Genomic DNA, 25,907 nt, shown 5'->3' on the forward strand with positions numbered 1-25,907 from the left:
GAAGGGAAACAAGCATGAACTACTAAAAAAAATGAAACAATGGCAATTTGCAGGATTCAGAGATGATCTAAATAAAAACACATGGTTACAGCTATCACATCTTTACATTATATTGTTGAGAAGGCCTAATGTCCAGGTAAACTCTGAACAGACCTCTAATGCCACTATTGCTTTCTGTAAATTAGCATTATTTTCCTACAGACTTGAGAGCGAATTTAGGAAGGGTACCAGAGATCACGTGCTCCCTCTCATGTCCCTATGGTCAAGACGGATAAATAGTCAACAAGAACAGACAATCCTGGCTTGTGGGGGGGAATCAGTTCGGTGTCCTGATGCCTAAAGAGTAACTTTTAGTAAAGACATGTGAACACTTCTTAGATTTCAGACTGCGGAGCGGATTCTTTAAAAATGGACCATCACAGCATAATTGTGGCCAGAATTTTTACGGCTCACCCGACTCCTCAGTAATTGTTTAAAGTACGCCCGATTTAATAAACTATTTATTTTAAGCAGCCAATCAGGCAGTCAACAGAAACTGATTAATGGGGCTGGTCACAATTAATGACAAAACTGCCTGACAAAAAGCCAGCAATGCCCAAAGCCTCAGGCATCACACAATCCTGATTCCCAAAAGAAGTAAAGGAGAAGGAAAGGCGTAGTCAAAATGAAGACGAAGCACGTAAGAATTGACTGAAACGCAGCGAAGGAGTTGGGAAGTTCTAAAGAAAGGAGTAATTACAGTATGAACGTATTTAAAATGGATGCATCATCACACCTGGGGAAAGAAATCCGCCGTTAAATTTAATCAGGAGCACGAAATTGATGCTTCGCACAGCTACCGCCGGTTTTGTGGTTGCGACACAGCCTGCCTCCGAGAGAGTTTGCAGTAAACGCAGAGTGAGCGGTTAGCTCAAACGCTAGCCTGGAGGAGCGTCGGAAAGTTCCACCTAAGAGGGCCTGTGTTTCCACACAGCTATTCCACACAACAAAGCATTCTATTCTGCTGTAATGATGTTACCCACTTCAGGGCAGCATAAATTAGATATTTATATACTAATCTATCTAATGGGTGTGCTTAGCCAGGAAGTTGAATCATAGATAATACGTATAGATGACAATGGATTACAACATCTGCCATATCAATGCTTCCAATATGGAATATAAGGCGCAGTAATTGCATATTTTGACAAATTAATCCAGCAGCTTGATTGAAGTTCCCATTGAAAATGAGCTTTAGCTTGCTTTCATAGCAGTTCCTCCGTTAATTTGGGACTGGCACAGCGATCGTGACATTACATTACATTACAGGCGTTTAGCAGACGCTCTTATCCAGAGCGACTTACACAACTTTTACATAGCATTTTTACATTGTATCCATTTATACAGCTGGATATATACTGAAGCAATTCAGGTTAAGCACCTTGCTCAAGGATACAACGGCAGTGTCCTACCCGAGAATCGAACCTGCGACCTTTCGGTTACAAGCCCAGTTCCTTACCCGCTGTGCTACACTCCGTCCAGCTACGAAACGGAAACGCATTAACACCGGCTCCTTCTCAAGCGGGCGCAGAAAAGAAACACGACCCTTTGACTGTCACTAATGTGACGGGCGCACGCTTAATTAACGTCTTAAGTCACAACGTCCCACACTGCCCTGGCGTGATGTCGCTTCTTTCCTATTGGCCCACGGCGCCGCAGGCCGCGCCGCTTTAAACTCGTGAGGGACGGCGTACCTCCTTCGCCGCGGGGGGACGTCAGAACGTCCCACGCAAGGTCCGCGATAAAAATACACACCTGGCCAAAAGCAACAGCTTTTAATTAACTCTCCGTCAGTGTACTGCTCCAAAACATTTTTTTTCCTTATTCACAGACTCCTACCTTTTTCCTTTCGTTAGCTCCAGAAATGCGTCTATGAATCACTCTGAGCCGTATTCTTTAAATGCAGGAGATGCCACCCGCTGCTCCGAGAACACGTCGAGGTATGAAGCGGCTGAACGTTAACTTAAACGAGCCAACGGTCTTGAAAAGGGGCGACATGGCTCAGGAGGTAAGACCGATTGTCTGGCAGTCGGAGGGTTGCCGGTTCAAACCCCGCTCTGGGCATGTCGAAGTGTCCTTGAGCAAGACACCTAACCCCTAACTGCTCTGGCGAATGAGAGGCATCAATTGTAAAGCGCTTTGGATAAAAGCGCTATATAAACGCAGTCCATTTACCAAAAGCTACAAACACTGACTGTTTCAGACAATTCGGGTTTAAACAGAGACATTTCCTACACGGGAGTACACCGACGATAACCTCGGCTGCTGAGAATCGTTTAAACGACGCTGTTTGTCTGAAATTGAGGCGAGGTCCATGCGTCACGCGGCCAACGGAAGCCCGCGTTTCACACCTCCCGAGATTCCGGAAACCATTTCGTTTCGGAAAGACAATTCGCGGGGAAATTTCCCGAGCTCGCGTAGACGGTCTCTGAGCCGGGTTCAATTTAGAATCTGATATTTAAAATGCGCGAGGCGTACCGCGCGGCGTCTCGTTTCAAACCGTCGGTTTGAAACGAGAAGTCGAAATTTCTCTTGATAGGAAAAAAAAAAAAAGATAAAACTTTTTGTAAAACTTTGAAATGAATTACTGCTGTGTCACCCGCACCCTTCGCAGGAAGCTCAGACGCTGAGTCATGCACACTGCAGCTGAAGCGCGTGCACCGATGGACTCGTCTACAGCGCTGGCTGCCATCTTCCACAGGCCTCAGTGCTGCGGGAGAGCTGTTAACACACCGAGTGGAAGGGAGGCTGCGTTTCTCACGGATGGCTGTGCCTGTGGGCGGCTGACGAGCGGTTGAGAGGAGCCCGTGTGTCGGTAACCGGGGGAAACGCAGCCGTATTAAACCCACCCCGAGCCGGACGGAAGCAGGTGAGCTGCACGAGCGAACGCCCCCCCCCGGTCATAACGGGCTGAAGGCACGGAAAGCGCTGGAACCTTCTCCCCTACAGAGCGGTTTAGGCTCTCGGGCAAACCTTCTCTCGACTGAACCACCTGTTAGGGGGCGTGGGCTAGTGTGCCTGTGGTGAGTGGGGGAGTGGTCTAGCATGTGTGTGGTGAGTGGGGGTGTGGTCTGGCATGTGTGTGGTGAGTGGGGGTGTGGTCTAATGTGTGTATAGTGAGTGGGGGTGTGGTCTAGCGTGCCTGTGGTGAGTGGGGCGTGGGCTAGCGTGCCTGTGGTGAGTGGGGGCGTGGGCTAGCGTGCCTGTGGTGAGTGGGGTGTGGTCTAGCATGTGTGTGGTGAGTGGGGGCGTGGGCTAGCAGGCGTGTGGTGAGTGGGGGTGTGGTCTGGCATGCGTGTGGTGAGTGGGGGTGTGGTCTGGCATGTGTGTGGTGAGTGGGGGTGTGGTCTGGCATGCGTGTGGTGAGTGGGGGTGTGGTCTAGCATGTGTGTGGTGAGTGGGGTGTGGTCTGGCGTGCCTGTGGTGAGTGGGGGTGTGGTCTAGCGTGCCTGTGGTGAGTGGGGGTGTGGTCCGCGTGCCTGTGGTGAGTGGGGTGTGGTCTGGCATGCGTGTAGTGAGTGGGGGTGTGGTCTAGCATGTGTGTGGTGAGTGGGGGTGTGGTCTGGCATGCGTGTGGTGAGTGGGGGCGTGGTCTAAAGTGCATGTGGAGCGTGGGGGCGTGGTCTAGCGTGCGTATAGTGAGAGGGGCGTGGTCTAGTGTGCGTGTGGTAAATTGTAGGTGTGGTCTAGCGTGCGTGTGGCGAGAGGGGGTGTGGTCTAGCGTGCGTACGGTAAGCTGTAGGTGTAGTCTAGCATGTGTGTGGTGAGTGGGGGTGTGGTCTAGCATGCGTATAGTGAGAGGGGGCGTGGTCTAGTGTGCGTGTGGTAAATTGTAGGTGTGGTCTAGCGTGCGTGTGGCGAGAGGGGGTGTGGTCTAGCGTGCGTACGGTAAGTTGTAGGTATAGTCTAGCATGTGTGTGGTGAGTGAGGGTGTGGTCTAGCATGCGTATAGTGAGAGGGGGCGTGGTCTAGTGTGCGTGTGGTAAATTGTAGGTGTGGTCTAGCGTGCGTGTGGCGAGAGGGGGTGTGGTCTAGGGTGCGTACAGTGAGAGGGGGCGTGGTCCAAAGCGCATGTGGCGAGCGGCGGCGTGCGGTACCTGGCTGTCATCCTGCTCCTCCATGCTGTAGGGCGCTCCGGCCGGCCCCTCGCTCACTTTCTCGCCCAGCAGGAAGCCCAGCCGCGTCATCAGGGTGTTGGCCGCCTCGTCCACTGACGGAGGGGGGCCCAGCTCCTGGTTCGACTCCCCTGGAGGACAGAGAGGCGAGGCGATCGGTCACAGTCCTGCCCAACCCGCTCGGTCTGGCTGGGATGCGAGGTCCTAACAAAGCGTCTTTGTTTAACTGTGATCGGAATTCTGCCACAGGGATATGGGGGAAATACAGCAGTTATACATCCCTTTCATCTCTCTCACACATACACACACACACACACACACGTGCACACACACACACACACACACACACACACAATGAAGAACCAGGGAGAGAGGAACAAAAGCGCATACAACACTTGTCACCTGCTGCCTGTAAGCGTAAAATATGATAAAGCCACAGCTGCAGCCTCATTAGTTACAAGTGAAGCGTCAGAAGGGTGTGGTGGTTCTGCCTGAAGCCATCCTTCAGGCTCACGCCGGTGCTCAGGTACACTTCTTATTCAGTACGTCAGCTGTAACCATCCGCCGTGCTCAGCAGCATCCCGCCGCTGAACTCTCTCACCGCCGTCCCTCCATTACGAAAGAGAGAACCAAAGCGGAGAGAGAGAGACCGAGGAGAGACCAGCGGAACCCTTACAGAGATCTGCCTGCCCATGTTAAAGCACGCAATGCTCACCCTGCTGAAGCTGGGTCGTGCAAGCCAGTGCACCCAAACACACCTGCCAGCCTGGGAGGAGGGCATGTGCGTGTGTGTGTGTGTGTGTCTGTCTGCGGGTGTGTGTATGTGTGTGTGTGTCTGTGGGTGCATGCACCTGCGTATCTGTGGGTCTGTGTGTCTGTAGGCGTGTGCATCCGTGTGTGTGTGTCTCTGTCTGTCTGTGGGTGTGTGCGTCTGTGTGTCAGTCTCTGGGTGTGTGTGTGTGCGTGTATCTCAGGGAGCGTATACACCCTCTCACCCCTTCTGACATTTGAGTCGTGCACAGTCATTGAGAGGGGTAAGAACGCTCCTGCGGTGCCCTGTATGATGCAATAAAGGAAAATCCAGGATATGAGTGCCGCTCCCCTGACTCCGCAGTCAGCCAATCACCATTTGAGCTGAGTTAAAGCGCTTTTCAGCAGCCCGTCTCTCTGTGAATGACTGCAGTCTGGAGACAGAGACAGACGACAGCACCCGACAGTGCGGCATCAGTGAACATGCAACACAGAGCCACGAAGGTCAACAACTTCTCCCAACTGCACCCTCAGTCCACTACAACTCACCACATAAACTGGCAGATGTTGGTGAACCTGCAAACGTGCAGCAGTTTTTGAGCGTTATAGACCACACACTGCGGGCATCAAAGGGAAGAGATGCGGTTTGCAGAGAGCGGTGAGAGTGAATCCAGCTCCTAGAAGCTATCCCCCCCCCCCCACCCCCCGGTTGTGTTTTTGGCTCCAGGGTTAATGCCCCGCGGGCTGGGTGCCCGTAACACACACACGACATCAGTCAGACAGATGACAGGAGCATCATTAAGACACGACTCCACGCGCGGTTACGCTAACCGAGCTGACCTCGCGGCGCGCGGCGCTCGGAAAGCCGATGATTCATCTTCTCTGAGCGCCGCGAGCCTGCTGCTCTCAATCCGTCAGTCATGTTCTCCCGCTCAGGCCGCTCCGAGACAGCACACACACACACACACGTGGGCGCACGCGCACACACACACACACACACAGCAGACGCACGCACGCACACACGCGCACGCACACACACAGCACACGTGCGCACGCACGTGCGCTCAAATATACTCCCCGACTCCCGGTTAACTCTTCAACGAACCCGTCCAATGTACGCGGCTGCATTTGGGTGCCCCTGGATTTAAAGGCATACCGTGCAGGGTTTGTTAGCCTTGCTATTTGCAATCAAAGAAGTCTCCACCTCTGTCTTCAGCCCTGCCCACTCACTCCGAGTACGCCACCCGACCGAGTCACTGACAGGCAAGTTCATTACAAACTAACAGTAAATTTCTCCCTTCAATTACCCGGGACCACAAACCTGACATGTACAAATGATCTGAAAACTGGTCAAAACATTCTGGTCAAAAACTGAACATTTTACAACACTAGCTGGATAGCTAGAGGTAACATTACTTAAAGGTCCATCAGAAAACAAGCCAACCCCACGCTGTTTTTCACGCCCTTGGCGAACTTCAGCTGAAGCAACCGAGGAAAAGCAATTCCAAGCTTAACTGTAGTGCTTGAGCCCTGACGGCTTGTCCTTTTGCTTTGCTGTATGTGGATCATTGCAGCAGCAAGCAAGCTAGCAACAAATACTGCGCTGAGACCTGATACCAAACCATAGCCTCCGTAGCCACACCCACCCCTCCCCACACAGAAAAGATCGCTATGCCCAGAAATGTCCCAAATGCATTTTTATAATAACAAATACAGGAAAAGGTGCACAAATTTGGAGAAAGTATGTAAATATATAGATTGGCAGTGCATCATAGATATGCTTTAGCATGGTTATTTTGTAATATTTTCGAGGTAAAAATCCTGCGCTGTATTCCTTTAAAGTAGCGTGGTTTTTTGTAGGGGATCCAGCCGCTCATGAAGCAATCCTAAGCACTGAACAGCAAGATCTATCTGAAAGCAAAAGACTCAGCTACGCACAGGGCTCATCTGTAACAGCACAGAGCCCTGTACTGTAACAGCACAGAGCCCTGTACTGTAACAGCACAGAACCTCATTCTGTAACAGCACAGAGCCCTGTACTGTAACAGCACAGAACCTCATCCAGTAACAGCACAGAGCCCTGTACTGTAACAGCACAGAGCCCTGTCCTGCAACAGCACAGAACCTCATCCTGTAACAGCACAGAGCCCTGTACTGTAACAGCACAGACTCATCTGTAACAGCACAGACCTACTGCAACAGCACAGAGCCCTGTACTGCAAGCACAGAACCTCATCTAGTAACAGCACAGAGCCCTGTACTGCAACAGCACAGAACCTCATCTAGTAACAGCACAGAGCCCTGTACTGCAACAGCACAGAACCTCATCTAGTAACAGCACAGAGCCCTGTACTGCAACAGCACAGAACCTCATCCTGTAACAGCACAGAAGCTCATCCAGTAACAGCACAGAACCTCAGCCTGTAACAGCACAGAACCTCATCCTGTAACAGCACAGAACCTCATCCAGTAACAGCACAGAGCCTCGAACAGCACAGAACCTCATCCTGTAACAGCACAGAACCTCATCCTGTAACAGCACAGAACCTCATCCTGTAACAGCACAGAACCTCATCCTGTAACAGCACAGAGCCCTGTACTGTAACAGCACAGAACCTCATCCAGTAACAGCACAGAGCCCTGTACTGTAACAGCACAGAACCTCATCCAGCAACAGCACAGAAGCTCATCCTGTAACAGCACAGAACCTCATCCTGTAACAGCACAGAACCTCATCCAGCAACAGCACAGAACCTGTACCAGCAACAGCACAGAACCTCACCTGTAACAGCACAGAGCTCACTGTACTGTAACAGCACAGAACCTCAGCAACAGCACAGAGCCTTCTGTAACAGCACAGACTCATCCTGTAACAGCACAGACCTAGTCCCCATCCCGCCCGTACTACAGCACAGAACCTCAGCCTGTAACAGCACAGAACCTCAGCCTGTAACAGCACAGAACCTGTGACAACTTCCTGTGACATCAGTTAAACCAGCTTTACTGAAGGGGGTGGCAGTAGACCAGAGGACCATGGAGGAAAAGAAAGAATCTCTCTTGCTGCCCCACCCTGAGTATCAGACAGGTCCGATGGGGCGACTCATTATAAATCCCTGCTGCGTCTGCCCCCCCCCCCCAGGAGACAGGGGAACATGGCACATTTTAATCCAAACGCTAATGCAATTTGTCAGGCGTGTGCACGTGAAAGCGTCTGCACGGGCACCCTGAGAACCGACATCCATCACATCGCATCACCTCGCGTTACGTTCGTTTAGCCGACGCTCTTCTACTGTAAATCAAAGGTGACTTACGACGGAGGGGAGGCGTGAGCACGCACCTCACCCGATTTATATCAGCCAGAGAGCCAGACCTGGCTAACAGCATTCCCAGACAAGCGAGCGCGTGTGTGCCCATTAAAGCACCGTGCGAAAGGCACGACCCGAAACACGAATCCTGAATACACGCAGATCACCCCCCCCGTAGCCGCTCAAAGAAGAAACCAAAGAAGAAGACCACAGGAAAAGACAATAGCGTAACCTGGTGACACGGAAGGGGAGTGTCAGGCGGTGAGGACGGGAGGTAAACCCGAGACGCAGTCCGATGTGGGCCCGGTAGCTCAAAGAGCGGAGCAACACCTTCGGAACTTTGTTTGACCATTAGGGGGCAGTACAGACAGGCGTTGTGCCTGGGGGGGGGGGGTAGTTGGGGGCCAGACAGTCGTCCCATGGTTGCAGAGCGATCTGGGTGAGGTGTTGAGTCTGTACACCGAACTGACACGACACACCCCAGTGATAATGTCCCAGCACACTTGTGGTAATGGCGGTATTTCTGTTACAGCCATCGTCCCTGCGTGCATATACCTCGCCGTCAGTGGAATGTTACGCAGAGGACATAGCACACCGATAATGAAACAGCGCTAACATTAGACGTACAGACATTAGACTTTTTTCCATGTAAATTTACTGTCACTACGGCTGTCAATACAAACGACCCTGAAAGGCAATCTATCTGCAGTTCGTTGTCATTCTGATACTGACTAATAGCTGGTAGCCGCGGGCTAGCGTAAGCGACAGGTCAGGCGCTGTCACTCGATTTGACAGATGGCCGCTTTCCTCCGGCGTTCTGCTTACTTGAGCCGACCCAGGGATGCAGGCGTTGAACACTGTTTCCTTTTCGCTCGCAGCAAATCGGCGGCGACGTAACGAAGCGGGTAACGGTCGCGTGACAAGCTAACACGGCGCGAGCATTAACGTGTGTGTTAGTCGCCTGCTCCTGGTGGGATGGCGCGCAGTCCGCGTCAGGGAGCGAGTGGACCGGGCGCGTCTCAGCTGCCAACCGTGTGTGCGGCCTTTCAGCAGGGAAGGGAGGAGCGTAACTGTGTGTGTGTGTGTGTGTGTGTGTGTGTGCCTGCCTGCGTGTGTGTGTGTGTGTGTGTGTCTGCTCGTGTGTGTGTCTGCCCGTGTGTGTGAATGTGTGTGTCTGCCCGTGTGTGTGTGAGTGTGTGTACGTGTGTCTGATGTGCCGATATAAAGGTGTGTGAGTGTCTGATATGCTGATCTTGAGGTGTGTAGCGTGGGTGTTTGAAGTGCAGATATAGAGAACTGTGTGTGCGGCCTTTCAGCAGGGAAGGGAGGAGCGTAACTGTGTGTGTGTGTGTGAGTGTGTGTGTGTGTGTGTGTGTGTGTGTGTGTGTGTGTGTGTGGGACTGTGTGTGTGTGTGTGTGTGTGTGTGTGAGAGTGTGTGTGTGTGTGTGTGTGTGTGTGTGTGTGTGTGTGTGTGTGTGTGTGTGTGTGTGTGTGTGTGTGTGGGACTGTGTATGTGTGTGTGTGTGTGTGTGTGTGAGAGTGTGTGTGTGAGTGTGTGTGTGTGTGTGTGTGTGTGTGTGTGTGAGTGTGTGTGTGTGTGTGTGTGTGTGTGTGAGTGTGTGTGTGTGTGTGTGTGTGTGTGTGCTCGTGTGTGTGTCTGCCCGTGTGTGTGTGTGTGTGCGTGTCTGCCCGTGTGTGTGAGTGTGTGTACGTGTGTCTGATGTGCCGATATAAAGGTGTGTGAGTGTCTGATATGCTGATCCTGAGGTGTGTAGCGTGGGTGTTTGAAGTGCTGATATAGAGAACTGTGTGTGCTTTATGCTAATGCAAAATATAGAGAGGTGTGTGTGTGCCTTATGTGCTGATATAGCAATGCATGTGTGCGAAATGCTAATGTAAGGTACAGAGAGGTGTGTGCGTGTGCGTGTGTGTGTTTTATGCGCTGACACAGAAGTCTGCAGCGTGTGTGTGTGTGTGTGTGCCTGAGTGTTTCCTCAGCGCGTGGCGTGGGCGTCCAGGTGGGGGAACGCTGTGAGCGGAGCCAGTCAGGTGAAAGTGTGGGAGCAGCGGAGCGGCTGGAACGCGCTATACATAGCCAGAGCAGCGCCCACGCTCCCCTCTCACAGCTCCGCTCTGCCTATGTATAGACATGAGAGACTCTGCTCCGCTCAGCCCTGAGCACTGCGTTAGCGACGCGCTGTGTTAGTGGAGCGCTGTGTTAGTGACGCTCTGCGTTAGCCACGCGCTGCGATAGCGACGCACTTTGTTAGCGGCGTGCTGCATTAGCCACGTGCTGCGTTAGTGGAGTGCTGTGTTAGCGACGTGCTGCCCATCCACTGGCCCTCAGCGCTGCTTCTCCTTGGACACCGTAATAGCGTTTAACCGACAGAAACCTCGCGGCGCCAGTTTCCATTTATAACCCGCGTGCCGACGCATACTCTGTCAGGTGTGGCTCCTACGAACAACGAACACGCGGCCGGAAGCGAATTCCGCCATTGCCAACTTCGCTGAGAAACGATGCTCGCGTTCCCCCGCGCTCAGAATGTGAAAATGGGAAAAAACGGCAGAAGCCCTCGTCCTCCCCCTCCCTTCCTTTCTGCAACAGATTCCCGTGCGGAGAAACAGGAAGACAGATGGTTGTCATGGCAACTATCGGCACGGCGAGGAACGTGCTCCCGAGCGGGCGCATCTGCCTCACCCCGGGCCGTCCGCAGACCTGCCCCAAACCGGGGACAATGGGAGGGGGGAGGGCGAGAGGGGGGGTGCTGCTCACTGGTGGGAAAGGGGGCATCAGCAGGGTCAGAAACGAACTTTTTTTGTTAACCGCCCACTGTAGCTGGTGGATGAAAACTGAAATGAAATTACCAGACGCTAATCTTCTTTGCACAATATGAAAATAAAAATGGCTGAATCGAACAAGCATGCTTTGCAAAACATTTTTTAAAAATCTCTATTTTAACACAAATGAAAAAATTCAGAATGCGACTAAATGAACAAACAATAGTAATCGCAATTTTTGTCTTTTCTTTACTGAATGAAAGCTGGGCTACCAAAAAAAACTAGACCTACATCTCCAATCACACCAGCCTCCTGCGACAGCCAGTAATCATCAAGCGGACATAATCTCCCCGCGTTTGGGCGGGCGGTCGGGCGCTGGTTTCAGACCCTGCGTCAGTCAAGCCTTCCATTCGCGCAGGGTGAGCAGACCGACAGACCAATACAGAGCGGGTAATCACAGCCGGCCAATCAAATCCTCTGACAGTTATCCATGCCGTGTCCCTGTAATGCCGTCCGCTTGACCTCCCCCCCACACCTAACCTGCCAATCGCTTTATTTGCACATTGAGAGGTTAGGATTTGTACTTCGTATACAAAATGTTCCAGAAAGAAAAAAAGTATGAGTGCATAACATTTATTTTAATGTTTCTGTCTGTTTTGAAATCTGAATGACCTTAAATCCCAAAAACCCGCGAGTGCCACAAACTATCTAATTAAATGATAGTTTCTCAACTGTGTGCTGAGTAAATAAGTTATATATAGCTATCCGCACATCACCATAGGTGTAGGGCTACAGGAATCAGAAATGACAAAGAGTAGAGCCCACATACAGTACTGAAACTCTATTTTACAACTACATCACACATTTCAATCCCAGCTGGATCTTCATCAGGCAAAAACTTTCTAAAATGTAGCCACCCCCATACATATACCAGACAGGTCATAGGCTGCTGATAGGCTATGTGAAAGTAGGTGGAGTCAGTCCCCAAATCCATTCAAACAAACAGGGAGGTATTATTCACAGATAGGGTTGCAAAATTACAGGAATATTCAGGGGGGGAAACTTTTCACAGAAATGAACGGGACTGTATGAGATTTAACAGGAATACAAGGGAAATTGTGGGAATTATTTGCACAGGCTGAATTTACCGAGTCATATTAAGTTTATAAACATAAACCTTTTACCATATCAGAAGCAGACATAACCACAAAACCTACCAATAGAAAAAAATCAACAATTTAGTTTATGGTTGAACTTTAACTAAGCAAGTTTACTATTGACATGGGATTCTTTTACTGAACAATAAAAAACAGAAATGTTGAACAATGTGTTTCTACTGAATTCCCAAAGAATGGGATGCAGACAATCACCTGTGCATGAGATGCAAGAGTGCACTGCACAGAATTTCCATTAAACGGGGATATTTTAACCAAAACCTGTCACGATATCTAGAATAATATTTTCACGTGCGTTTTCCCCAAAAATTATTCACTTTTATAAGCTAACATTTCATATCGGTTTCACAGATCCAGAAAAAACATTATGCAGCACAACAAACAAGCAAACAGACGATACGGTGTACGGATATGTCTGCAGTTGTGTACGCTGTAAGTCCAAAGCAAATTTTGCCTGACGCTTGGCTTTCTGCCTGACTAGAATTTTTCTGCATTTGAGCGATGCCATCCATTTCCATTTTTTTTTCGAACGAGTGAAAAACCACAAGCGCTGCTCTTAACGTGCAGGAGTCACCTTCGATTTAACGGCGCGGCCGATTCAGAAATATAAATTGTCCGACGGACTTACGACGCTCGGAAAAGCCATCCGCTCGCACCTGGAAAGGACGAGGCAAAAGAAAATGTTCCCTTATCAGACAAACTTACGAGGAACGCAATTTTAAGGGAATAAATTATTTGAACACGTTAACTAGTTATGGCTGCACATTACAGTGCGAGCAATCCAAAGTAGAAAAAGTTTCTGCGTGTCTAAGATATAAAGTGGAGCCATTATTCTAATGACGCATAATGCACAGACCAGACGCATTTCAGCAGGACAGCTGGCACCGCGGAATACTAACATGCTGAAACAGCGAAAACATTCAGAGCTCACAAACACAACCGGGAAATCACCAGCCCTGGATTTTCCACTGTCCTTTGCAACAAGCGGTCCTCCACCACGTGCATTCCTACAGTGAGGCTCTGCTTCGGTACGATCCACACCCCTCCAAAACAAATAAGCACTCTGAGCTCACGTGCAGCACATCTGGGTTGAAGTTCGCTCGTGTGAAGCGCACCGACGCGGTCTGGGTCTGGGTCGTATTTGGGCCACGCGGGGTGACGCACGCGTAACTTTTTTTTGTTTCTTTTGGAAACGTCTCAATAACCTTTTGTGGTTCCTGCAGGGCAATCTGTTCCTGCAGGAAAACAGGCCCTCAGCATTAACAAACCAGTGCTAATTAAACCATCAGTGGCCCAACGCCCAAATCCTGATACCATTTCATGTACTGAAACTTATATGCATCTCCATCTTCAGACACCTGTCTGCAGGTTATGAAGCCCTGTCTGCAGGTTATAAAGCCCTGTCTGCAGGTTATAAAGCCCTGTCTGCAGGTTATGAAGCCCTGTCTGCAGGTTATAAAGCCCTGTCTGCAGGTTATAAAGCCCTGTCTGCAGGTTATGAAGCCCTGTCTGTAGGTTATAAAGCCCTGTCTGTAGGTTATAGAGCCTTGTCTGTAGGTTATGAAGCCCTGTCTGCAGGTTATGAAGCCCTGTCTGCAGGTTATGAAGCCCTGTCTGCAGGTTATAAAGCCTTGTCTGCATGTTATGAAGCCCAGTCTGTAGGTTATGAAGCCCTGTCTGCAGGTTAAGAAGCCCTGTCTGCAGGTTATAAAGTCCTGTCTGCAGGTTATGAAGCCCAGTCTGCAGGTTATAAAGCCCTGTCTGCAGGTTATAAAGCCTTGTCTGCAGGTTATGAAGCCCTGTCTGCAGGTTATGAAGCCCTGTCTGAAGGTTATAAAGCCCTGTCTGCAGGTTATGAAGCCCTGTGTGCAGGTTATGAAGCCCTGTCTGCAGGTTATGAAGCCATGTCTGCAGGTCATAAAGCCCTGTCTGCAGGTTATAAAGCCCTGTCTGTAGGTTATAAAGCCCTGTCTGCAGGTTATGAAGCCCTGTGTGCAGGTTATAAAGCCCTGTCTGCAGGTTATAGAGCCTTGTCTGTAGGTTATGAAGCCCTGTCTGCAGGTTATGAAGCCCTGTCTGCTGGTTATGAAGCCCTGTCTGCAGGTTATAAAGCCTTGTCTGCATGTTATGAAGCCCAGTCTGTAGGTTATGAAGCCCTGTCTGCAGGTTAAGAAGCCCTGTCTGCAGGTTATAAAGTCCTGTCTGCAGGTTATGAAGCCCAGTCTGTAGGTTATAAAGCCCTGTCTGCAGGTTATAAAGCCTTGTCTGCAGGTTATGAAGCCCTGTCTGCAGGTTATGAAGCCCTGTCTGAAGGTTATAAAGCCCTGTCTGCAGGTTATGAAGCCCTGTGTGCAGGTTATGAAGCCCTGTCTGCAGGTTATGAAGCCATGTCTGCAGGTCATAAAGCCCTGTCTGCAGGTTATAAAGCCCTGTCTGTAGGTTATAAAGCCCTGTCTGCAGGTTATGAAGCCCTGTGTGCAGGTTATAAAGCCCTGTCTGCAGGTTATGAAGCCCAGTCTGCAGGTTATAAAGCCCTGTCTGCAGGTTATAAAGCTGTCTGCAGGTTATAAAGCCCTGTCTGCAGGTTATAAAGCTGTCTGCAGGTTATAAAGCCCTGTCTGCAGGTTATAAAGCCCAGTCTGCAGGTTATGAAGCCCTGTCTGCAGGTTATAAAGCCCTGTGTGCAGGTTATAAAGCCCTGTCTGCAGGTTATAAAGCCCTGTCTGTAGGTTATAAAGCCCTGTCTGCAGGTTATGAAGCCTGGTCTGCAGGTTATAAAGCCCTGTCTGCAGGTTATAAAGCCCTGTCTGCAGGTTATAAAGCATTGTCTGCAGGTTATAAAGCCCTGTCTGCAGGTTATAAAGCCCTGTCTGCAGGTTATAAAGCCCTGTCTGCAGGTTATAAAGCCCTGTCTGCAGGTTATAAAGCCCTGTCTGCAGGTTATAAAGCCCTGTCTGCAGGTTATGAAGCCCTGTCTGCAGGTTATAAAGCCCTGTGTGCAGGTTATAAAGCCCTGTCTGCAGGTTATAAAGCCATGTCTGCAGGTTATAAAGCCCTGTGTGCAGGTTATAAAGCCCTGTCTGCAGGTTATAAAGCCCTGTCTGCAGGTTATAAAGCATTGTCTGCAGGTTATAAAGCCCTGTCTGCAGGTTATAAAGCCCTGTCTGCAGGTTATAAAGCCTTGTCTGCAGGTCATAAAGCCCTGTCTGCAGGTTATGAAGCCCTGTCTGAAGGTTATAAAGCCCTGTCTGCAGGTTATAAAGCATTGTCTGCAGGTTATAAAGCCCAGTCTGCAGGTTATAAAGCCCTGTGTGCAGGTTATAAAGCCCTGTCTGCAGGTTATAAAGCCCAGTCTGCAGGTTATAAAGCCCAGTCTGCAGGTTATAAAGCCCTGTCTGCAGGTTATAAAGCCCTGTCTGCAGGTTATGAAGCCCTGTCTGCAGGTTATGAAGCCCTGTCTGCAGGTTATAAAGCCTTGTCTGCAGGTTATAAAGCCCTGTCTGCAGGTTATAAAGCCCTGTCTGCAGGTTATAAAGCCCTGTCTGCAGGTTATAAAGCCCTGTCTGCAGGTTATAAAGCCATGTCTGCAGGTTATAAAGCCCTGTCTGCAGGTTATAAAGCCCTGTCTGCAGGTTATAAAGCCATGTCTGCAGGTTATAAAGCCCTGTCTGCAGGTTATGATACGGAGGGGTCGGTCTCCTCAGATCCAATGTCAAACTCGCACCTCCGAGGGTTACGTGTCCCCACGGGACCCTTCCGTGATACAGGAAAACAATGTCTGCTATCAAAACAGAGAGGTGTGAGGCCTCTGAGTGAAAGTACACACCTCTCTCTCGCTCTCTCTCTCTCTCTCTCACGCTCTCTCTCTCTCACTCTCTCCTGCTGTCTCATTCTCTCTGTCTCTCTCCTCCCTCCCTTTCTCCAACGCCTTTGTGAGTGCCGCTAGTGTCAGAAATGGACTTTGCGATGATGGCGGACACCAGGAATAATCAGCAGCTGTGAGAGCAGCTCCACCAATCACAAAGTACGTTGGTAACAACCTACAGAACAATGCCAAAGGTGATTAGTGGATACTCTCTGCCTAGTTTGGCAATTCCTACATGTACCCAGGAAACAAAATCACTGTTGCTATTGTTCTGCTGGTTGTCACGGGTGACTGGTGGAGCTCCCCTCTGTTTTGTACAAGTGAGGTGTTATCCTGGCTCTCCTACTCATATGAGAATAACCCGGGTGGGCAACTCAATCTGAGGTAAACACAGGCCCGGGAAGTAGGAATGAACGCAGGGAATATTCAACGTAACTTACAGACAAGGGAGCTGGAGAGTGCCGTTCCACTGCTGGCACCTCATTAACAACACGGCAGACAGAAGGTCCTCTCGGCCACAGAAAGACACAATAAACGAACGAGAAGAAATAAATCCTTCAACTCCGCCCCCCCCCCCCCCCCACCCCCCAAGCTTGGAGAAAATAAAATCTGAAATCTCGGGGTATAAATAATGAAGAGCCGGACGCTTTAAAGGCCCGGGCCGGAGAGTCGAGTTCTCGAGGCGACGTCTTCATGCCGCCGCGCTCTATAGCGCTACCGCTCGGACCGCGGCTCTCATGCCACCGTCTCTTGTGCTTTTCGGAGGTTGGACGCGCCGGAGATGCGAGCGCCCAAGGCCGAGCGAAACTTCACGGGCGGCACCGGCAAGCCGAAAAAGCTCTCCGACCTCCGGCAGTTTCCTTCCGCGGCGGGCTAAGCGCTACAGACCTCCGGCAGTTTCCTTCCGCGGCGGGCTAAGCGCTACAGACCTCCGGCAGTTTCCTTCCGCGGCGGGCTAAGCGCTACAGACCTCCGGCAGTTTCCTTCCGCGGCGGGCTAAGCGCTACAGACCTCCGGCAGTTTCCTTCCGCGGCGGGTTAAGCGCTACAGACCGCTGGCAATGAGGCGATGCTTTCAAACGTGAGCGGACGAAGAGAAGCACGAGCGTCGGAAACAGTAATTGAGCGAAAACAGCCAAGCCTCGAAGAGAGCGGTGTTCCTGCAGAAGTAGCGCGTCGCGACGTCACGGTGAAGCCCGGGACCGGGCTAACACCGCAAGAAAGGCTCACGCTCTGCAGATACAACGTGAAATTTAGCAAGAGTGAACAAAAAAAAAAAACACTAAGAGAACAGATCTACCAGAAGCAGTGGTGAGGAAGTTTCTTCCAAACGCTCAAGTTGGAGGGGCGAGGTAGAGCTGGTGTGGAAACGTCAGTATGGGAAAAACACAAGCTGTGTGAAGGAGCGGAAGCAGAGAGGCAGGCTCTCAAGGAGGACTCGGCACCGGACCTTCATCTCCGCGCGGATCCCGGCCGGAGTGTGCGGTTAGGGCCGGGCCGCCTTCCCCCCGCTCGCCCTCGCTCTCTCTCTCTCTCTGCGAACGCGCTGACTCGGCGGTTCCGCTCCGGAGCCTCTCTATCAGATTCCGCCACCGCCGCCGCCGTACCCTCCCGTAAAAAAACCGCTCGCGGCTCAGAGCCCCCCCCCCACCCCCGCCCCCCGTGCCCCACGGGCGCGCGACGCGGACGGGAGCGGTCGAAAGGGAGCGGGGCGGCCGGAGGGGAAACCGGAGGGAGGAAGAAGCCGGTCCTGTTGGTACGAGGAGGAGGAGTCCCGCGGCGGCGCTGAGCGACGCTCCCTCAGCGGGGGCCAGCCGGGGGACGCCGGAGCGTTTCGCTGAGGCTGAACTCAGCCGCGCGAACGGCAGGAAGAACGACGGCGACGCACCTCGCCTCACACTCGGGACGCCAGCTCAGACAACAAAAAAAACACCAAAGGGATGCCTATTGTCTCCTAAATTTTAGCGAACAATGACTCTTTATTTTCCCCATAAGCTACTAATTAGAGGGGGGGGGGAGCCTGGTATTTCCCCTTTTCTGCATAGCCCCGACACCCCCGCTGGGCGGAGGAGAAATCCCCCTATGAATTTTAACGGTCCTTCCCTCAGACGAGCCCGTTCCGCTGCTTTATTCAGGATAAGTTACACCTCTGCCGTCAAACCTGCGCCCTCAAATGGGCGGGAGAGATCGCAGCGCCCGCGCCCGCGATGAAGAGGTACCGACGGGCCGACAGCAGGTCGTAACCGCAGACTGAGTTAGAGACTGATTCACTCTGGGTGTACCGCAGGTGGCTACCACACCTCCCTCACCTGCTGCGTGCCCCCCCCCCCCCCCCACCCCCCAAGCTCCTCGGCAGCGGCGCGGCGGTAACGTAGCGTAGCGGAGACGTACTTGCGACGCACGCGGAGGTGCAGAAGTCCACCAGCTGCTTGAGGAAGGAGAAGGCGCGGAGGACCCTGGCGGCCGCGCCGGGGCCGAGCTCCCCCTCCTCCCCGCGGCCCAGAGCCCGGTCCATGAGGCCGGAGAGGGAGCGGGCGCGGGAGAGAGCGGGACGGGCGCTCCGGAGAGGAACAAGCGCTGCCGAGTCCGAAAAGACTCCGCTGGAGCCAGCGCCGCTGCTGCTGCTGCCTTCTGTCCCAGACTGAACCGCGTCTGCTTTTTTCCTGCTTTCCGTGACGACGGGGAGGGAGCGGTGGGCGGGTAGTGGGCGAGTGGGGGGGGGGGGGGGGGGGGCGGGTGGTGTATGTTCCGCAAGGATTTTAGGAGAACCGCTGGCTGTGACTTCCACACAAACCAAAAGAAGTCTGAGAAGAGTTTTGAATCCAAAAGCCACAGGGGAGGACAGAGAACAAGGGAGCGAGAGAGAGAGAGAGAGAGAGAGAGAGGGGGGAGAGGGAGGGAGAGCAAGAAACCACTGAACTCATCCAGTGACCTCAGCATTGCTCAGTGTTTGAGAAAGATGCTGCAGAAAGCAGAAAACACCACAGACACGCACACAAAAACACACACATAAACACACACACCACTTACGCACACACACACATAAACACACACACACACACAAAAGCACACACACGCACATAAACACACACACACGCACACGCACACTTACACACGCACACACACACAAACACACACGCACACATATACACACACACACACACATAAACACACACACCCACACGCATTCACACACACAAACCCACACGCACACACACGTCAAGACATGTAAAAAGAAAAGCAACAGCAGGAACAATTAAACAAGACACACACAAAAAAACAAATAGAAAAGAAAAAACACAGAAAAGGGGTATCAAGTCCTAACACAACAAGAGGGTAGGCTTACCAGGACAGTATGTTTCCAGGGTGGGATTCTTGGCAGGGGAGGAGGTGTGTGTTGGGGAGCCAAGCTCTGATTCTGGAATGCGAGGGCTCTCCACAAACTTTGCTTTCCGCAGGGGGGCTGGGAGCAGAGAACACACATACACACACGCACAGACAGGGAGACAAAGCGAGCGAGAGACAGAGACAGAGACAGAGAGAGAGAGAGAGACAGAGACAGAGACAGAGACAGAGACAGAGAGAGAGAGAGAGAGAGAGAGAGAGAGAGAGAGACAGAGAGAGAGAGACAGAGACAGAGAGAGAGAGAGAGAGAGAGAGAGAGAGAGAGAGAGAGAGAGAGAGAGAGAGAGAGAGACAGAGACAGAGAGAGAGAGAGACAGAGACAGAGAGAGAGGTATGAAGAGAAGAGAAGGGGGAGAGAGAGAGGGGGTCATGAGCCAGGGCTGGAGCGAGGCACAGATGGAAATGCTTATCCGCGGTGCGTCAGGGGCGGCTTGGGGGGGGGGTTCGGGTTACGCCGCTGCTGGCACGAGGCGGGGGTTACCGCAGGGCCGGGGTCGCGGCTCTCTGACCCCCGCGCTCGCCTGCCGTCCGGAGCCAGAGGCGGCGCGGGCCGGGACGTCTCCAGCGCCGCGACCGAAGGTAAACACTACGACATCTTCACACGTGCAGCAAGCCCGCCCTCATTTCAGCGCTGCTCCAGGATGAGCCGCGGAGACCGCAGCCAACACACACACGCGGTAAATGAGGCCTACGCCAAGGGGCCGTTTCACACAGCGAACATGCTGCGGTGCGCACGGCTCTCCTCCTGCGACAGATTCATGAATCAACCACACCGACCGAAATTCTGATCCTGATTAGCTAGCGAATAGTTCATCATATGAGCAAACCATCGTTAGCCACTGTCCGCTTCTTTTATAGCAAACGGCCAAATAAGGCAAGCACATTTTATAACAAGTGAGGTAGCCATGTAACTAGCCATCTGGCTAGCTTGTGAAAACTAGCGCACGCTGTTGTTCCACAATGCAAATGAACAGCAGACAGAACGGAATGCACTCGAGGACCGTGAGGCAAAGTGTTGGGGAGCGGCCCTGCAGGGGGGACCAGAGCTCGCTGCTCCTCTGCAGGGGGGACCAGAGCTCGCTGCACCTCTGCAGGGGGGACCAGAGCTCGCTGCTCCCCTGCAGGGGGGACCAGAGCTCGCTGCTCCTCTGCAGGGGGGACCAGAGTTCGCTGCTCCCCTGCAGGGGGGGACCAGAGCTCGCTGCTCCTCTGCAGGGGGGACCAGAGCTCGCTGCTCCTCTGCAGGGGGGACCAGAGCTCGCTGCTCCTCTGCAGGGGGGGACCAGAGCTCGCTGCTCCTCTGCAGGGGGACCAGAGCTCGCTGCTCCTCTGCAGGGGGGACCAGAGCTCGCTGCTCCTCTGCAGGGGGGGACCAGAGCTCGCTGCTCCTCTGCAGGGGGGGACCAGAGCTCGCTGCTCCTCTGCAGGGGGGGACCAGAGCTCGCTGCTCCTCTGCAGGGGGGACCAGAGCTCGCTGCTCCTCTGCAGGGGGACCAGAGCTCGCTGCTCCCCTGCAGGGGGGACCAGAGCTCGCTGCTCCTCTGCAGGGGGGACCAGAGCTCGCTGCTCCTCTGCAGGGGGGACCAGAGCTCGCTGCTCCTCTGCAGGGGGGACCAGAGCTCGCTGCTCCTCTGCAGGGGGGACCAGAGCTCGCTGCTCCTCTGCAGGGGGGACCAGAGCTCGCTGCTCCTCTGCAGGGGGGACCAGAGCTCGCTGCTCCCCTGCAGGGGGGACCAGAGCTCGCTGCTCCTCTGCAGGGGGGACCAGAGCTCGCTGCTCCTCTGCAGGGGGGACCAGAGCTCGCTGCTCCTCTGCAGGGGGGACCAGAGCTCGCTGCTCCTCTGCAGTCCGTAAAGCTCAAAGTTCTGCGACAGCATCTGACCGTCACAGAACAGGTTAGAATGGACAGAGCACGGAAGGTCAGGCTGCTACCCACACCCACAGAGGTGGGACAGCTCCCCATTACTCTCAGCAATGTACACGCACACACACACACGTAAACACACACACACACACACACACACACACAACATGCGCACACACACACACGCGTACACACACACACATATGCCCACAAGCGCAGGGCCATTGATAGTCAAGCTGCTTACCGTTATAAGCAAGGATTTCTGTAAGAGATCACAAATTCAGACAGACACATCTGCAGTAGCCTACATTAGCAAAGGACAGTCCCCAGTCTTTCCACTACATGCATTACGTAACAGAAAACCTTCTGTAAAATGTCTTTTTAGGAAAAGTCTCTTGGTGAAGCCTCGACTGAATTGCCTCACTGCTCGGGGCATTTTGGCAAAGCAGAGCTGAAAACCCCGTGTTATAATACCATGGCAAGCCTTATCCCAGTAAACACAGACAGTACATTACAGGCATTTAGCAGACAATCTTATCCGGAGGGACTTACACAACTCTTACAAAGCATTTACATTGCATCCACTTATACAGCTGGATATATACTGAAGTTATGCAGGTTAAGTACAATGCTCAAGGGTACAACGGAAGTGTCCTACCCAGGAATCGAACCTATAACCTTCAGGTTACAAGACTAGCTCCTTACCCATTATACCAAACTGCCGTCCTTGGGCCAGACAGTACCAAGCCGTGTAAATGCTCGGTGCTCCGTGGACACCCACGGACGGGACCGTGGGCCTGAGCGTCGACGCCTTCTTTCCGGACGCTTCCGTCGGTTCCTTCACAAAGAACAGATTGCCCAGGCAAGCGGACCGGTGCTTCTAGCAGCAAAGCTGGACAGAGAGACACCCCCCCCCCCCGAATGTTGGCGGGACGCAGACGCGCAAAGCTGGGATGCCGTCGCAGCCCGGGCCGCAGGAGCGTTCTCCACCAATAGCATCGCTCCGAGCGACGCCGTGTTTTGAGCGCAGGGCTGCAGCCACCTCGCTCACAGAGTTATGCAAACGCGTAAATAAATCACAGGATTATCCACCATTTATTATCCGACGTAATGTGCTTCGGGAATCACCGTTTTATGTATATTTGCAGCGGGTTGGCTTAGGGGTAATATTACCATCCTCACAGCAGAGATTCTTTTTAAATGTAGACTATTTAAGCCCAGTTCTTTTTAGGACTGCTGCGTGTATCACTGAGAGGCGCGGCTGAGAAAACAAGCAGGCCCGGGGTTAGGGTTAGGGGTCCTGCTTTTGGCGCTCCGCCCACACCCCCCCTCCCCCCCCCCTTTTGGTAGAAATTTTGCGTACTCCTTGTCGGGCAGGTTCACTGAAACACACAGAGACGTACTGCAGGAACAGAGCGGCATCTGAGCATCCATAATAGCCTGTCGACAAACGACGAAAGGCTCTGGGATAATTTTAAGCACGACGTGCGACATCAGAGGCCACTCACCGGCTGCACCTCGCAGGCGACAGATGTCCACAGACAGGAGATGCGGCGGCCCTGTCAAATTATACGGCCCTCCCCTTATTCAGAGAGCCGATGCTACTCGAGTCTCAGGCAAAAAAAAAGTCACTATTTCTGCGGTTGCTGGAGGGGTTAATAAATGCACTCGTGCTCCAGCTCCACCTCTGATCTCCGACACCCGTACGACATCATCACTCTGCGCCACTCAATAAGGCTGGTGTTATTTTTTGCTGAAGCTCTGTTCTGTGACGCTCCTGTAAATACACCCCTGACCGCTAGAGCAGGCTCTGGGTCAAATGCGTGCGTGTCTCGGACATTCCCCAGCTTGGCCTAATCGGGCTCAGCACTCACGGCCCTGGAAAGCCTCGAGCGGCACAGACAGGTGTTAGGGAGAGCAGGTGCCGCGCGGAGCTCGCTCGCTCGCTCGCTCCCAGACAGCTGGAAGCGGGCTGCGCTTAGCCGCGGAGGACCCCGCCGCAGAGATTGTATCTCTGAAGGCTTCATCCAATTACCTACAAGCTCCCCTCTGCTTCTCCGTTTCCTGCAAACCATCGTTTCTATCTGCCGAGGGATCTCGGGATCGCAATCATTGAGTGTAAACGGCCTCGCTACATATCTTGGGAAACACTCACGCTCCATTTTCCCCTATCCATGGGCATGTGACTGAGGGGAACTGCTGGGTTTGTTTGAGGAGAGTCGCTGGGTTCGGTTGAGGAGAGTCTCAGGGTTTGGTTGAGAGAAGTCGAGGGGTTTAGTTAAGGAGAGTCTCAGGGTTTGGTTGAGAAGAGCCGGAGGGTTCGGTTGAGGAGAGTCTCAGGGTTTGGTTGAGGAGAGTCTCAGGGTTTGGTTGAGAGAAGTCGAGGGGTTTAGTTAAGGAGAGTCTCAGGGTTTGGTTGAGAGAAGTCGAGGGGTTTAGTTAAGGAGAGTCTCAGGGTTTGGTTGAGAGAAGTCGAGGGGTTTAGTTAAGGAGAGTCTCAGGGTTTGGTTGAGGAGAGTCTCAGGGTTTGGTTGAGAGAAGTCGAGGGGTTTAGTTAAGGAGAGTTGCAGGGTTTGGTTGAGGAGAGTCTCAGGGTTTGGTTGAGAGAAGTCGAGGGGTTTAGTTAAGGAGAGTCACAGGGTTCGGTTGAGAGAAGTCGAGGGGTTTAGTTAAGGAGAGTCTCAGGGTTTGGTTGAGGAGAGTCTCAGGGTTTGGTTGAGAGAAGTCGAGGGGTTTAGTTAAGGAGAGTCTCAGGGTTTGGTTGAGGAGAGTCTCAGGGTTTGGTTGAGAGAAGTCGAGGGGTTTAGTTAAGGAGAGTCACAGGGTTCGGTTGAGAGAAGTCGAGGGGTTTAGTTAAGGAGAGTTGCAGGGTTGTTTGAGGAGAGTTGCTGGGTTCGGTTGAGGAGAATCACAGGGTTCGGTTGAGGAGAATCACAGGGTTCGGTTGAGGAGAATCACAGGGTTTGGTTGAGAAGAGCCAGAGGGTTCGGTTGAGCTGCGGTTCGCTCTGTGAGCGGTTCAGACTTATGAGCAGAGTGAAAAGGGGAATGGAGGCTGAAGCCCTGATCAGCAGCAGCAGCAGCATAGTCCCCATGCCTGCAATGCAGTAGCTCGAATCCCAGAGACTCTGGGGCTGCAGGGGAGGGGGGGGGGGTGTGTTTTTCCCGCTGGCTGGCAGCAGCTAACGGGGGCTGCCAGCCGTTCAGTCTGACACCACGGGCCCGGATCCACATCCTGTGTCCGCGTGACAAGACAGCTGGCGTGAAAGACAAGTCTGTTCTTTACCTCGCTCCGTCCATCGAATGTTGCTCAGACAGCGAGAAAGGGTGCTGGCCCTTTAAGACGAGTACGCCCCATGCTTCTGTTTGCCATTTTTCCACATCTGCCCCCGGACAGCTGGAGTGCTGCGCGAAACAAGGGCACCCCGGCGGGGGTCGGGGCTGGACGGGCGCGTGGTCCAGGTCGAGCCACGGCTTCGGACGGGCACGGCACAGAACTATCTGACAGCCACCCGGCGTCACGAACACAGGAGTGTTAAGGGACCTGACCAGAGACAAGGGTTATAATTCCAGAGCGGTGCACTGCTGGCGTCCTCATAGAAAGATTGTTATGTGGACAGGCCCGTGTGTGTTGCTATGTCTGCGGTAATATCTGGCCAAAAACAATGACTACACACCCCTTAACGTCCGAACTTCTCCTCCTTGCATAGATTTTGTGAATAAATAAAAAAAATTGTTAAAAAATAACCATATTCACAATAGGTGACCTAAAGATACGCAGAGAACAGGCCTAAGCATTTGATGGCTGTGGTGCCATGTGTGAACGAGACCTTGATGTCATTGAGCTCGAACAGTAATGACATTACAGCAGTACAGTTATATCCCCCCCCCCTCCCCCCCCAGGGCTTCATTATGAGACAAATTAGAGGGGGTCAGCGGGTGTGCTTGGATCCGAGCCCCGGCCCGGGTTTCCGGCACGCTCCAGCGATGTGACGGGAAAGGTTACGGCCTTCGCCGAGACAGACTGTGCAACAGCAGGACGGATTCCGCGTCCCTCCGGAGAAACGGTCGCACCGCCTGACCCGCTCTTCCTGCCTCAACGCTCGGCTGCCCTTGACCGCTCGTTTTTTTTTCTTCTTTCTTTTCTTTTTGTACCGTGCACTTAAAAAGATTACAGGCGGCCGCCTGAGCGGGAAGGCGAGCCCCAGGAGTTTTTCTGGCTTGTTAGCGAGACGCTAGCCTCCAAATTCTCTTCCGGGCTCCTCTGGCAGTTCAGCGTTCCCGCAGCGCATTTCTACAGACCTTCGCCGCCCCAGAAGGTACGAGCAGAAGGGCACGGCCATCGCAACCCGCTAACTCGCACGGCAGAATTCCAGTTAAATGGAGAACGGATGCACGTGTCCATGATTTCCGGAAGTACGAGGGGGGGAGGGGGGGGTAACAGTATTGAGCCAGGGGAAAGGACAGCGCTGTCGAGATCTCCCGGTCCCCTTTTTCGGCCCCGTTACCGTAGCGACAGAAAGAGAGGGCGGGGTTCCAGACGCCTCGGGATTCGGAGCGGAGACCGCGGGGAGGGAGGGGACGAGCCCGGGGCCGCTGCGCGCCGAATGTC

At 52.8% G+C, this 25,907-nt stretch overlaps 1 protein-coding gene across 1 annotated transcript in view; it reads right to left on the bottom strand.

Annotated features, from left to right (window-relative positions):
- Positions 1-25,907, bottom strand: part of LOC135248550 (protein TANC2-like) — a 124,576-nt gene that overhangs the window by 48,639 nt on the left and 50,030 nt on the right. Inside the window, exons 4-5 of the mRNA XM_064323328.1 lie at positions 19,374-19,490; positions 4,137-4,285 (exon numbers count right to left, since the gene is read on the bottom strand). Coding sequence (XP_064179398.1) covers positions 4,137-4,285; positions 19,374-19,490 — 266 coding nt within the window. The remainder of the gene's footprint in view (positions 1-4,136; positions 4,286-19,373; positions 19,491-25,907) is intronic.

This window comes from Anguilla rostrata, chromosome 2 (assembly GCF_018555375.3).
Source record: "Anguilla rostrata isolate EN2019 chromosome 2, ASM1855537v3, whole genome shotgun sequence".
In the NCBI taxonomy this organism is placed as follows: domain Eukaryota; kingdom Metazoa; phylum Chordata; class Actinopteri; order Anguilliformes; family Anguillidae; genus Anguilla; species Anguilla rostrata.